We start from the raw sequence: 15,169 nt of genomic DNA on the forward strand, positions 1-15,169 counted from the left end.
TGAACGATTAGGGTCATTTTTACAAATAGAAAAATGGGTGCGAATGCAAAAAACTGGGGTGGGGTAGCAATATCCGAAGTAAGAACGTGGTTTTCTCAAATGGGCCTAAATAGTAACAGGCCCATGAACTGCTATAATAGTAGTACCTTTAAAACCCTCAAACCCTAATTTCGCTTTTCACCAGCGGCATACCGGAACACATTTCACTCTTCTGTCGTCTCCGATCTTATTCCCTTCCTGGTAACATCACTGCATTATTTCGATTATATATTTTTTAATTTAATTATTATTTTTTAATTTAATTATTGTATTCTGAATCTGTTATATGAGTATCCTTCATTATAGATCTTGATTGTTCTTCTATCGTGTAATTGCTTGATTTGTAGTGTAAAAATGTCGATTGGAGAGACTGCTTGCTCCTACGCCCTTCTCATCCTTGAAGATGATAAAATCCCCGCAACTGTAAGCTTCGTTATTACCTCAAGTTTCTGTTAATCCATAGCTTTTTGAATGTTCTAAATTATTTAAGTTTATTAGTTTTAGCGTTTAGTCAAACGAATCTGATTTCGTATCTGTGTTTTCAAATGGTCTGTCGAATTCATGTTATGTTACGTGTTTAGGTTTTGATTTTGTTTGTCACTAAGGAATTGGGATTGTAAACTTCAATTATTGGGAAGTAGTGGGTATATATATTGTAAGTAAATTGGATAATGAATACGCTGATTTACCCCTTAACTTGTTGTTGATAGGCTGACAACATCACCACCTTGTTGAAAAGTGCAAAGGTAGAAGTAGAATCGTTTTGGCCCAGCTTATTTGCCAAGCTTGCTGAGAAGAAAAATATTAGGGATTTGATTTCCAGTGCTGCTGGCGGTGGAGCTCCAGTCACCGTTGCCGCAGCTCCAGTTGCTGCTGCAGGTGGTGCTGCGGCTGCCGCTGCTCCAGCAGCTGAGGAGAAGAAGAAGGTAATCCCTTAGTGAAATTTATTTTCCTTTGCAGTTCAACTTTGACTCCTGATTTTCTGTTTTGGTTGGTTTGATTTAGGATGTTTTTTTTCAATTTTACAGGAAGAACCAGCAGAAGAGAGTGACGATGACATGGGCTTTAGCTTGTTTGATTAGGTCCTCTATTAATATAATTTTGTCAATTTTTGCTAGTTGCTCTTTTAGCTCTTTAAAAGATTGTTGCAATACATTTTTCTTTGCTATCTCTTGTCTCTATTTGAGGATTCATATAAGATAATGTTATTTTTCTTTTTTCAACGTTTGTACTATTCGGTGTCATACATATATTTAGCTTGTCTTAACATACTAATCATAAAATTGAGCCTGTTTTAAAATATTTTTCAGTTATGATTAATACATCTAATTGCGTCTTTTGAATGATGATTTGGTTGATACAAGAGTATGCACTTTGATTATCATAAAGTTTTTACAGTAGGCTTTTATTATTTATTGTTATTATTATGTAGGAAACAAATTATGTTGAAATCATTAATGATTGGTTCACATGCTGTATTGATTGTTTCTGCAAAATTCACAGCGAATGTTTTAAAGACCCAAAACTAATGTAGTTAGACCTTTTAGATAAATTATGAGTTTTGAGAAGTTTGTATCTGATTTGAATTATTGGAAATGATTAATTGATTCCCGTGATGTGTTTGTTTTTAAAATTGAATTCCCATTATGTGTGGAGTAAATTTATTAAAAGTGAAATCCAATATATGTGAATTTTTCTATTCTAATCGTGCGTTGCATATATACCTATAATTATTTGTAGTAACTTAATACAAATTGATCATTTGTAGTATAACATATTACAAAATGGAAATTAACTTTAAATTCATTCCATATTTTAGTTTTACTTGTGCTGCCACATTATTGAAATCTGGTATTTTGAATTCTCAAATTTACATAGTAGTATGATGTCTTACTTACAGTATGGAATAATATATTAGTATGTTAGATGTTTTATTGACATATTTTGATTCATTGGTTATAAACTATATATCGTTTTCATGATCAACTTTCTACTCAGAGTAATGAGAATGTTTTCATTTAGAACCTTATAGAGTTCGGCAATTATGAATTCTCTCTGCCGGCGCAGATTAATTCATTTGTTTTTGGTGAAACGTTATATTTCTAAAAAATATATAAGGAATAGTACTAAGTAATCTTTGTATTAGATAAAAATCATCAGGTTTTTTATTTTATTTCCAAACATATATTAATTCCCATAAAACATGTAAATTTAACAAAAACAAATTTTAAAAATAAAGTTCATTCAAAATCGCATTATGTTTTTTTGACAACATTCAAAATCACATTATCAAACACTTAAATACACAAAGTTTCATCAATCCAAGAAAATAGAAAATAATTTTATCATAATTATATGGACATAAATGTCACCATAGACAATAGCTAAGAAAAATGACTCTTTAAAACCTTGCTTTTATAATTTGACTGATTGAGAGTAGAAATAAAGACGAGATAAAGGGAGTGAAAAATACTAGATAAAGAAAAACTGAAAAAAATAATTCCATGTATTATTTGATCGACAAATATCTCAAGTATTTTTCTTATGGTTCTTAATTTAATTAATCTTGATTTTATTAAATTTATAATTTTTTTAAAATTTATTATAACTACAAAAATGTGTTTTATGTTAATAACAATGTGAAAGTATTTGAAAAAATGCACCTATATTTTTTCTTTATATGATATAGAAAAATACAGGCTAGGAGAAGGTATTCTTTTTCTTCTCTTGGTTGAACAGGAGTCGATAAAAATTTATAATCTATACAATATAATAAAGCAAAGATGATAATTTGGCAAGTTTGACGAATTTTATGAAGATATCAAGTTTCTATTAATAGAAATAAAATTAAATTGATGTTACACGACTTTGTACATGTCCAATTAAAAAAATAAAAAAATGAATTAAAAATAAAATAAACTACACCAGACGTCTAACACTTTGTTCGTGTATACACAATTCTTATAAATATCATTCATATTATCTATATATGTATACACAATTCTTCTAAGTTTTATTTATCAAAGCTTTCTTATTCATCTTTATCCAATGTTTCTGAAACAAAAATCATATTTTGTTGCTTCAATTTCTCCATCATAGTTTGTTGCTTCAATTTCTCCAAGAAATGAGTCATGTAATTTGGTTGTTAGAGTTGTGCAAATGTGGTTTATGTCTTGATCTCCTCAATGTCAAACAAAACTTTTATGCAATGGAAATAGTACTAATATTAATATTCGTGAGCTTTTATCTCGATTTGAGATTAATATTCCTGGTGTTGCGTCTAGCAACTTTGTGGAGTACATATTCACACGAATTACTTGAATGATAATTTTTTTTCAATCTATAATTGTTATTTTATTTATAAAAAAAGATTACTATTTTTTTGATGTATATATATTTTGTATTGTTTATATTTCTTAATTTTGTCTCAAAAAATTATAAATGTGTATATGTATATTTCTATCCTCTTATATAAGATTTGTCTTAATAACTCCGATTTTAAATTCACTCATAAATAGTCAATGAATTGTACATTTGTATATTTATGTTTCTATTCTCTTATACAAGATTTGTCTTACTAACTCCGATTTTAAATTCTCTCATAAATAGGTTATGCGCGTCCTAATAATTTTGATCATAAGTTATCTAATAAATGGGGTTGACACACAGTTATATTAAATAAAAAATAATAATTTATTTAAGTAAATAAATTTCCAGAATATTGAAGAGAAAAATAATAATTTATTTAATAATATATAAAATTTATGTAGGAATTAAAGAAACAATTCATTTTATCGATTCATTGAAAGTAATGGTTTTTCAAACTTCAAACACTATTTTATCAAATTTAAAAACTACTATACTATAAATTCAAAATTTAAAAGAATTCAAAGGATTCATGAAAGATTAATGAAGATTAACATGTAAATTCAAAGATAAAAGATACTCATAGTTTTTATGTGTATTGTAATTTTTTATTTGTAACGGGAAAATTATTTTTCTTTAGTATTTTGTGAGTAATACTAAAATGAAAGATATTTTGCTACTTGATACAACAAAATTTATATAAATTCTTAAATGACTTGTATTTCATATAAATAACATAGGTTGAATAATAAAAATAAAAATTCATTATTAAGTTACTTACTCATCTTTACATTTATTAATTTACTTATTTTATATATGTTCATATCCATTATTTTAAAAATTCTTATTTCATTTAATCTAATTATTTAATTTTTTTAATAATTATTGTTTTAATTTTTTAAAATTAAAAGTATTGTTTTATAATAAGTTTTTTGAAAAGAAAAAAATTCTAGAATTCAAAAATAAGATACGGTGTTGGAGTTATATTTTTCATAGAGCGTATAAGAAAGTAATTTTTAAATTAAGTTATAATTAGATTTTTTTAAATTTTTTATTGTAAATTATTTTTTTTAAGTCAATTTAATTTTTTAATGCTCTTATCTGACCCCACGGTCCCTTTAAACGTTTAGGGTCATTTTTGCAAATAGAAAAAATGGGTGCGAATGCAAAAGCAGGGGTGGATAGCAATATCCGAAGTAGAAGCGTGGTTTTCTCAAAAAAACCCTTAATTTCGTTTTTTCACTAGGCATACCGGAGCACATTTCACTTTCCGTCGTCTCCGATATCATTCCCTTTCTGGTAACATCAGTGCATTATTTCGAATATATATTTTTCAATTTAATTATTGTATTCTGAATCTGTTATACGAGTATCCTTCCTTATGGATCTTGATTGTTCTTCCATCGTAATTGCTTGATTTGTAGTGTAAAAATGTTGATTGGAGAGACTGCTTGCTCCTACGCACTTCTCATCCTTGAAGATGATAAAATCCCCGCAACTGTAAGCTTCGTTATTAACTCAAGTTTCTGTTAATTCATAGCTTTTTTGAATGTTCCAAATTATTTAAGTTTATTAGTTTTAGCGTTGTTTTTTCTCGTTTAGTCAAACGAATCTGATTTCGTATCTGTTTTTTCAAATGGTCTGTCGAATTCATGTTATGTTACGTGTTTAGGTTTTGATTTGGTTTGTCACTAAGGAATTGGGATTGTAAACTTCAATTGTTGGGAAGTAGTGGGTATATATATTGTAAATAAATTGGATAATGAATACGCTGCTTTACCCCTTAACTTGTTGTTGATAGGCTGACAAAATCACCACTTTGTTGAAAAGTGCAAAAGTAGAAGTAGAATCGTTTTGGCCCAGCTTATTTGCCAAGCTTGATGAGAAGAAAAATATTAGGGATTTGATTTCTAGTGCTGCTGGCGGTGCAGCTCCAGCCGCTGCCGCAGCCTCAGCCGCTGCCGCAGCCTCAGCCGCTGCCGCAGCCCCAGCCGCTGCCGCCAGCCGCTGCCGCTGCTCCAGCAGCTGAGGAGAAGAAGAAGGTAATCCCTTAGTGAAATTTATTTTCCTTTTCTTTTCAACTTTGACTTCTGATTTTCTGTTTTAGTTGGTTTGATTTGGATGTTTTTTTCAATTTACAGGAAGAACCAGCAGAAGAGAGTGACGATGACATGGGCTTTAGCTTGTTTGATTAGGTCCTCTATTAATATAATTTTGTCATGCAATACATTTTTCTTTTGCCGTCTCTTGTCTCTATTTGAGGATTCATATAAGATAATGTTACTTATCTTTTTTCAACGTTTGTACTATTCGGTGTCATACATATATTTAGCTTGTCTTAACATACTAATCATAAAATTGAGCCTGTTTTAAAATATTTTTCAGTTATGATTAATACATCTAATTGCGTCTTTTGAATGATGATTTGGTTGATACAAGAGTATGCACTTTGATTATCATAAAGTTTTTACAGTAGGCTTTTATTATTTATTGTTATTATTATGTAGGAAACAAATTATGTTGAAATCATTAATGATTGGTTCACATGCTGTATTGATTGTTTCTGCAAAATTCACAGCGAATGTTTTAAAGACCTAAAACTATCAAAACTAATATAGTTAGGCCTGTTAGATAAATTATGAGTTTTGAGAAATTTGTATCTGATTTTGAATTGTTGGAAATGATAAATTGATTCCTGTGATGTGTTTGTTTTTAAAATTGAATTCCCATTATGTGTGGAGTAAATTGAATTCCCGTAAGGTGTATCAAAGATGGCTCATTTCGCACAACTTATAGTTGGGTCTTAATAAATATTACACAAATTATTACCACAGTAAAATTTTAATAAACTGATATCATATTTTTTGTACACAAGATGTGATAGTCTTTACAAAATTTGAACAAGTCAAAATATTTAAATTTATAAAATTTTATGTGATATTTTTTAATTCTAATACATTATGTTATACTTTGAGAAAAGCTTCATCACTAAAGTGAAATACAAAAAGGATATTACTAAGCGATTAAATGAACGAGAGTGAGAAAATTCATCAGTTTTTTAGCATACACATTTGCAAGTAATAATGCCCCCCCCCCCCCCCCCGCCCGCCGCCGCCAGCGGCTGCCGCTGCTCCAGCAGCTGAGGAGAAGAAGAAGGTAATCCCTTAGTGAAATTTATTTTCCTTTTCTTTTCAACTTTGACTTCTGATTTTCTGTTTTAGTTGGTTTGATTTGGATGTTTTTTTCAATTTACAGGAAGAACCAGCAGAAGAGAGTGACGATGACATGGGCTTTAGCTTGTTTGATTAGGTCCTCTATTAATATAATTTTGTCATGCAATACATTTTTCTTTTGCCGTCTCTTGTCTCTATTTGAGGATTCATATAAGATAATGTTACTTATCTTTTTTCAACGTTTGTACTATTCGGTGTCATACATTAGCTTGTTATGGATTTTGTTAATTGGTACTAATCCTAAAATTGAGCCTGTTTTAAAATATTTTTTAGTTAAGATTAATACATCTAATTGCGTCTTTTGAATGATGATTTGGTTGATACAAGAGTATGCACTTTGATCATCATAAAGTTTTTACAGTAGGCTTTTATTATTTATTGTTATTATTATGTAGGCAACAAATTATGTTGAAATCATTAATGATTGGTTCACATGCTGTATTGATTGTTTCTGCAAAATTCACAGCGAATGTTTTAAAGACCTAAAACTATCAAAACTAATATAGTTAGGCCTGTTAGATAAATTATGAGTTTTGAGAAATTTGTATCTGATTTTGAATTGTTGGAAATGATAAATTGATTCCTGTGATGTGTTTGTTTTTAAAATTGAATTCCCATTATGTGTGGAGTAAATTGAATTCCCGTAAGGTGTATCAAAGATGGCTCATTTCGCACAACTTATAGTTGGGTCTTAATAAATATTACACAAATTATTACCACAGTAAAATTTTAATAAACTGATATCATATTTTTTGTACACAAGATGTGATAGTCTTTACAAAATTTGAACAAGTCAAAATATTTAAATTTATAAAATTTTATGTGATATTTTTTAATTCTAATACATTATGTTATACTTTGAGAAAAGCTTCATCACTAAAGTGAAATACAAAAAGGATATTACTAAGCGATTAAATGAACGAGAGTGAGAAAATTCATCAGTTTTTTAGCATACACATTTGCAAGTAATAATGGATTGTTTAAAATAATAAAAAACATATTAATAAAAAGACGAATTAAATTAGGGTTTTGCCTTAGAATTTGTCCCCGTACCATGGTTGTATGTAATTGGTTGTGTATAGTTGGTCTTTCTCATGCAAGATTATTTCCTGAGTCATGTTAATTCTGATGTTGATTTGGAATTCAAAACATTTCTTATTTTTATCAAAGCATTGGTCCCACTTTAGAAGAGTGTAAAACAAATGTATGGTTTCATCATAGAAAACATAAGAAAACGTTAAATCAGTTAAAGATCTATTAGTTGTTTGGTCCAAAGTCTAAGACTAACTTGTGGCGATAAAAGCCTAAATAAACAAGTTTGTGAAATTTCGAAAGAGAAAGAGAGGTCAATTGATTTGTAACAAATTAGTGATTAAGATGAAGTAAATGTTATAGAGAACACAAAATTAATAAATGAGTATTGTGATATAAAAATGTTAAGTATCTCTGACACTTGTTAATAATTCAAATGGAAAAGAATTTTGAAAATTGTGTAACTCAAATTTTAGAATTGTAAAATATAAAAAGTTTCTCTTAATTTTTTTTCTTCCATTTTTTATTGTATCTAATGTATTGTTACTTGTTTGCATTTGTGATATTAATCCTCTTTTTCACTTTTTCTTTCTTTTTTAGATGAAATCTGTTTTTCTTCTTATTATTATTGTTTTTCTTTTTTATATTCAATGTATAGTTATTAAAATATAAAATGATTTATATTTAAATATAAAAAATAAATAAAATAATAAATTTAAATATAAAAATCATATTTAAAATAAAATATATATATTAAATTCTAATTACAATTACTTTTTTTGTCTTTAGATTCACTTTTGGATCTCTCTTTAGTGAAATCATACTCTCACGTCTGACGCCTACATTTAATGATAAATGTTGATCCAGGTAGTTTGAAGTTGAAATGGAAGTAATCGTTGTCACTTGTGAATTATTACACACTGTATCTGAAAGCTATTTCCCGGACATACACATTCAATGTCATTTGCAGATTACGATCTCGTGATGTTTCGAATAATTTTCTATCAAACCGAATGTGCTACAAATATATTATCAGAGGTTTGTCATTAATCAGTACCAAGGGGGGTCCATAGCTCAGTGGTAGAGCATTTGACTGCAGATCAAGAGGTCACCGGTTCGAACCCGGTTGGGCCCTTGTATTGTTTATTTTTTGTGGAAAACATATTTTTTTTATTAAAAAAAGAAAAATATTATTTAGGGAAGTGATTTTATGAAGAAAAAAAAAGAAGCTTAAACTACCGCTATATGATGAATGAAAGAATAATAGAGGTAAACGAGTATGTTTTTGTTTGAGGTAGACAGTCAAAAGTGGTAGATGATAGTTAATAATAGTATTTTTTGATTGATATGAAATAAAGAAAATTATATAGTTATAATTAAGTAGGAAGGGAGTAATTATTTTGACAAGAATAAAGGTAGGAAAAGTTGGTTGAATGTTGGTGGCGTCCATTTGTCCTCTGAATTGAATGAATGAATGAATGAAGAAAGGTGAATTTGAAGTGAAGAAGGAAGAGTTTTGTGTGTGTTATTATTATTAGGCGGTGATTTCTACATATCGAGAGAGTACCCCCAATCTTGTTTCCTCCGCCCTCTTTTCTCTTTGTTCGTTCGTATTGACACTCTAAATAACCTCTTTTTCTCTTTCTCTCTTTCCATTCCTATTTCACAAATCACAAAACAATGTCTCTCTCCACCCCCAAGGTTTCTGCACAACTTCTCCCTCTTCCTCTCAGATCCAATGCCAACCCTATTATTCCTTCTTCTCAATTCACTCCCTTCTTCGGATCCACTCTCAAATCTCGCTTCAATGCTCCCATTCACCTTTCTTCTCCTCCTCGCTCCATCGTTGCCTCCGTCTCTGATGCTCTCAAACTCAACAACAACAACCTCACTTCACCCTCCAATTTGGTATCTTCAATCTTTTCCCTCTTTTTCTTTTCTTATCATTTTCTACATACCATCAATTCTGCATAACGTCTTTCTGATTTATTTTTTTATTTATTTTTTTTATATCTCAACTCTGCTTAATTTTATTTACCCTCATTTTATTAGTTTAGTTTTTAAACTGCGTGATTCAATATTCTCTTTCACTTCTATACATACTACACAATCTGATGCTGTATATGTATTTCATATATCTTGTGTGAAATGTTGGAAGAGAAGATATCTTGTCATGCTACTTTCCAATTAACTTCATATTCTAGAAAACAATAACATGTGTTCTATCTTCATTCTTTGGTTCTCCTATGGAAATAAGTCTCTGAAAGTGTTGTTTTTGTTTTTGATTTTTTTGTGTTTCTAGCTTATTACGAAAGAGGAAGGTTTGGTGCTCTATGAAGATATGATATTAGGAAGAACATTTGAAGACATGTGTGCCCAGATGTATTACAGAGGCAAAATGTTTGGTTTCGTTCACTTGTACAATGGCCAAGAAGCTATCTCAACTGGCTTTATCAAGCTTCTTAAGAAAGAAGACTCTGTAGTGAGCACCTATCGAGACCATGTTCATGCACTAAGTAAAGGGGTTCCGGCTCGTGCTGTCATGAGTGAGCTGTTTGGAAAGGCCACTGGATGCTGCCGGGGTCAAGGTGGTTCTATGCACATGTTCTCAAAGGAGCACAATGTGATTGGTGGGTTTGCTTTTATTGGCGAAGGAATTCCTGTGGCCACTGGGGCAGCTTTTTCTAGTAAGTATAGAAGAGAGGTGTTGAAAGAGGCAGATGCTGATTATGTGACATTGGCATTTTTTGGAGATGGAACATGTAATAATGGACAGTTCTATGAATGCTTAAACATGGCAGCCTTATGGAAATTGCCAATTGTGTTTGTGGTGGAAAACAATTTGTGGGCTATTGGGATGTCACATATCAGGGCAACTTCAGATCCTGAGATATGGAAGAAAGGTCCAGCATTTGGAATGCCGGGGGTTCATGTCGACGGGATGGATGTTTTGAAGGTACGAGAAGTCGCAAAGGAAGCAATAGGGAGAGCTAGGCGAGGAGAGGGACCAAGTTTGATAGAATGTGAGACCTATAGATTTAGAGGACATTCATTGGCTGATCCTGATGAGCTCCGTGACCCTGGTGAGCATTTACATCATACATTCCTTTTTATGTCTACTGCAACTATGTTGTTAATTTTGAACTTAATTATATTATGCTCTTTTACAGTTTTGATGGTTACCTTCAGTTGCACCATGCATAATCCGTGTACATTAATTTTTTCATGTAGTTTACTGTACATTAACTTTCTATACTATTAGGAATTTAATTAATTTTAATAGCGTTAGTTTTTTGCATTTTTGGGATGTCTGACTATGTTTTTATGTAATAAGATATTGATTTGGGTTGCAGAGTAGCATTCATACAATGGATGCCTGCTAAATTTTAAAATGTAAATTTTTCATGTTGAAATTATTGAATTTATAGTTGTGTGCGTTCTAAACCTATTCATGTTGAAAAATCTAACAAAGTTTATAATTTGGTACTGAAATTCTGCATAACTGCAGATTTCTTAAGCTTGAACTATTATCCTCAAATTTGGAATGATTAATGACATGTTTGGTTTGAGAAAACATATTTTGTTTTCACTGTTTTGCATACAAATATTTGTAACCAAAATACAAAGTGAAAACACATGATGGTTTTATTATTAAAGGTGAAAGGTGAAAACGAAAAGAGATAACGTATTCTCAAACTATGGAAATGAAAATAAATCTCAATGGTCCATGGTTTGATTAACATCTCTGATCAATGCATATTTTTCCAGAAAAAATGTTTGCTCTGATTTTTCCAGTAGTTTGATTTGCTTTTACCAGATATTTTTCTGCCTCCAAATTTGTTCATAATGTGAGTTTAGTTTATACTTTAACTGTGTTCACCTAATTCAGATTTCAATGTAGTGTCTTTAGTTGCTTAATTATTGTTTCGCCTGATAAAATCTAGCACGGTGTGTTTACCCTTTTAAAATGTCAGGTTAAATTTATAAATTTATGTTTTCTATGTATGTTTAACCGCTTTATTCTTACAGCAACGGTATTATGATTGACACAACTGATTGCTAATTTTAACAAGTCAGTAAATTTCCATGTCATATCAAATGAGTGAGATAGTTTGTATTTCCTTCCATTTTTGTCTTCCAAGTTGGTAACAATTCATCTGTCTTTGCTTTGGCAGCTGAGAAGGCACACTATGCTGGTAGGGATCCCATCTCTACACTGAAGAAATACATGCTTGAGAACAAATTAGCCAGTGAACAGGAGTTGAAAACCATAGAGAAGAAGATTGATGAGATCATTGAGGAGGCTGTTGAGTTTGCTGATGAGAGCCCGGTTCCACCACGCAGCCAGCTTTTGGAGAATGTCTTTGCTGATCCAAAAGGTTTTGGAATTGGACCTGATGGCAGGTACAGATGTGAGGACCCAAAATTCACTGAAGGCACAGCTCAGGTCTAATCTTTTCAAGTCTGGCATTTATCTGCTTGGAGTTTTCAGTTTCGGATTCGTGTTCTTTTTTATATACTTAAAATAGAGATCAAATGTTAATCAGAAAATGTATTACCCTTTATAAATTTTAAGCAGGTTTGTTCTTTAGGATGGTTTTTTTCTCCTTCTCTAATATTTATCATTGTTTTTTAAACTGGTGTCAGCAATGAAAATCCATAAAAGTTAGTTGCCTTGTGCAGATTCTATAGCCTCTGCACTGTAAAATTTTATTCCTGTAGTTCCTGAAATAGGCATTTTAATACATTTTGTTCCTTATGACTGTCTATCGCTGATATAACTGATAGTTTGTCTTATAACGTTGCATTGTTTCCTTCATTCTCTTTGGACGAAGATTTTGTTTACAACATTCATTCTCTGTGGGTGAAGCATGACAAATAGCATTGGACTTTCAAGTTTGTGTTTTTTTATTGAATTTTTTAATCCTTTGAAAATTACATTTGTTACGTCAAACTATTTTGTTTACGAACGGATTCTTGTGAATTTAGTCGCATCACCTGCTTATATGAGTCTACTAAAAGCCTTTCCTAGACGTCGAAATGAACTTCATCTCTGAATTTAGTATATGTAGTTGTTGGATGTGTTGTATTATGCTTTACAAAATTAATGGAATAAATTCACTCAATGATCCAATCCCCTTTTTTCAATTAGAATTTGAGCATGCTTTATTTGAGATGAAGGGCATTGTTAAGATACGAGTTCAAATTCGGATCGAAATAATTTTTAATAAGATCTAACTCCCATTGAATCCATGATTGTTTGAATTGAATGTTTCAGCTTCATATTCTACTTATTGTTATATAGTTACTCCATATTATAATATGCACATGCACTTTTTGATTTTCTTATGTTGGGAATTGAATCTCGTAGAATTTCGTATGTTGGGAATTGATTCTCGTATAACCGAATTACATTCCAATGCAGCGTTATATAGGCAATTGGTGCCCAACATATTTTTCAAGCGAATGGAAATACAAATAAGTAAATTGGTGCCCCGTTGGAACATTAGACGGCTGAATTTAAGTTATTTAGTTATTTTTCTGAAACTTACTCGAGAAATTATGAGCTATTAGGATCTTCCACGTAGAGAATTGGCATTTGGTGGATTTTTTATTTGAATGGAGAATCTTTCTTTTCTCTTCATTTTTTTAATGAATGAAAAATAGACAGATTAAAAACTTTTAAAAAGAAATATAAAATGCCTGTTATATTATATAGGCATTTAAAATAAATGCACGAGAAACATCATAAATCATAATATTACTACCTAAAGAAAGGTACGGCCACACTTTGCAAGGGCATTATTTACTCATCATGAGTCACGTCATGTATTCAATGGAGGTTTCCTTGTTGGTGAACTCTGAATTGAGCACAAGGGTCATAACAATGGTGGATTTTGCAGTTAGCGTCATTCAACAATCCCACAACAGATTTGGAATCCCAATAAAGTCTTATATTTCTATATCCTCTATCCTAAGCAATTATCAAACATTGAAAAATTCTCCCAAGTTCTACCTCTAACAAGCACCTCCTCAATTTTACAGCATACATAAAAATAAAGTTACTTTGATAATCTCAAAATAAACCTCCATAAGAGGCTGTCCATCCAAAATTCACAACAGAGCTTCCACAATTGAGAGCAACCTGTTTGGAAGCATCCATCTGATATGAACTGGTTGAGTCACAATCTGGTTCATACTTAAGCACTTGGATGGTTGAGTATATGTGGAACACACCACATGAATTTGATGTTCTCTCTAGCTCTAGACTTCTATTTTAACTTGAAGCACAGAATGATTGATTTACGTACAATTGTATTTTAAAGCATTAACGTGACAGAAGAGTGCAAGGGACATATAGGTCCCAAATATTGGATGAGAAGTTTGAGTTGATGACCACAAAGAGAAGGAGAATCCAACATAAGCTATTGATATTGAGAATGGAAAGACATATTTTGAAATATCTAAGAATGCAAGACGAACAATTACACACAGTTATATGTCATGCTCTTTGTCTATGAACTTGGATTCGTGTATATCCCATATTTGTTTGTATAAGTTGGATGTATTTTTGGAAACAGATTGTAATACCACCACATACAAAAATTGGCAACTCAGCTGGTGTGGAAGTGTAATACCACCACATACAAATTCTAATACCAAGTCCCCGATTTACTTATATGTCATGAAAGATGGCGGTTCAAACAATTTTGATTTTACATACTACTGTCTATCAGCTGCAGCAGGTCATTCATATTACAGAATTATGCAAGATTAAAAGCACTAGCTGTTGGAGATTTCTGATTCAATAGGAATCCAAGAACACCTAAGTGCACCAATAGTAGGGCTCCTTGTGGATGGATTATCCACAGAACCAAATCACAACCATTCATAATCCACTTGTTATAAAAGGATACTAAAACCAATCAACGCAATTGGTTTTGATTTCACATAACCGGTCGTAAAACTGGTGGTTGTATCCATAACCAACTTGGAATTTCATAACTAGTTTTTGGTTCCTCAGATACCAATAGCTTCTCAAACAACAACCAAAGAGAAACTCATACAGACTAAACTCGAAATAGTTAGTAATAACTACAACTAAATCACACCAGTTAGTATTTATTCATAAAGAACAAGGCCGTGGGACTAAAATGCTCAACCTGAATCATTCTAAATATTTTTAATTTATTAGGCTTGACCAAAAAGGTTATAGGTCAACATGCCCTGTTTATAGGTTATGTTATCCTCTACTTATAACCCAGCTTCAGTATTCACAGACCAGATAGCTTAGCTTCTGTCAGTTATTACAGCTCAGCAAGCAGAATCAGTTCGCTGGAAGTTCCAAGCCCACACTATGAAATTAATTCTTCTGAGTGCAAAAGTAAATAACAGAAAATTCAGATTCACATCACTAAGCATCAGTTGATAAACCAAGAAAGAAAGCATCAGTTGATGAACCATGAAAGAAAGAAAAAGATATTCAGATAGCCAGATTT

General features: G+C 31.1%; 3 protein-coding genes, 1 long non-coding RNA gene and 1 other non-coding gene across 6 annotated transcripts; all 5 read left to right on the forward strand.

Moving 5' to 3' along the window:
• The first annotated feature begins 110 nt into the window (after positions 1-110).
• Positions 111-1,262, forward strand: LOC101496948 (large ribosomal subunit protein P1z-like). Its single transcript, XM_004494809.4, has 4 exons — positions 111-240; positions 387-462; positions 750-965; positions 1,068-1,262. Exons 2-4 carry the CDS (start codon positions 394-396, stop codon positions 1,119-1,121), a joined length of 339 nt encoding a protein of 112 aa, XP_004494866.1. The 5' UTR covers positions 111-240; positions 387-393; the 3' UTR covers positions 1,122-1,262.
• A 3,283-nt stretch (positions 1,263-4,545) lies between these two features.
• LOC101497278 (large ribosomal subunit protein P1z) lies at positions 4,546-5,711 on the forward strand. Of its 2 annotated transcripts, XM_027332403.2 has the most exons (5): positions 4,546-4,704; positions 4,830-4,905; positions 5,207-5,330; positions 5,410-5,447; positions 5,547-5,711. In XM_027332403.2, the coding sequence occupies exons 2-5, from the start codon at positions 4,837-4,839 to the stop codon at positions 5,598-5,600; spliced, it is 285 nt and encodes a 94-aa protein (XP_027188204.1). In that variant the 5' UTR covers positions 4,546-4,704; positions 4,830-4,836; the 3' UTR covers positions 5,601-5,711. The 2 variants fall into 2 exon arrangements, with proteins under 2 accessions (XP_027188204.1, XP_004494868.1); XM_004494811.4 differs by having other exon boundaries at positions 4,547-4,704; positions 5,207-5,447.
• Positions 5,712-6,504: 793 nt separating this feature from the next.
• Positions 6,505-6,947, forward strand: LOC105851826 (uncharacterized). Its single transcript, XR_001143576.3, has 2 exons — positions 6,505-6,561; positions 6,661-6,947. It is a non-coding gene; the product is annotated as an uncharacterized lncRNA (long non-coding RNA).
• Positions 6,948-8,733: 1,786 nt separating this feature from the next.
• On the forward strand, positions 8,734-8,805 carry TRNAC-GCA (transfer RNA cysteine (anticodon GCA)). Its single transcript has one exon. It is a non-coding gene; the product is annotated as a tRNA-Cys (tRNA).
• Positions 8,806-8,920: 115 nt separating this feature from the next.
• Positions 8,921-12,437, forward strand: LOC101497839 (pyruvate dehydrogenase E1 component subunit alpha-3, chloroplastic). The gene is made up of 3 exons (XM_004494812.4): positions 8,921-9,578; positions 9,973-10,753; positions 11,846-12,437. The coding sequence occupies exons 1-3, from the start codon at positions 9,351-9,353 to the stop codon at positions 12,121-12,123; spliced, it is 1,287 nt and encodes a 428-aa protein (XP_004494869.1). The 5' UTR covers positions 8,921-9,350; the 3' UTR covers positions 12,124-12,437.
• Positions 12,438-15,169: the final 2,732 nt, after the last annotated feature.

Source organism: Cicer arietinum, chromosome 3, assembly GCF_000331145.2.
Source record: "Cicer arietinum cultivar CDC Frontier isolate Library 1 chromosome 3, Cicar.CDCFrontier_v2.0, whole genome shotgun sequence".
Taxonomy (NCBI): domain Eukaryota; kingdom Viridiplantae; phylum Streptophyta; class Magnoliopsida; order Fabales; family Fabaceae; genus Cicer; species Cicer arietinum.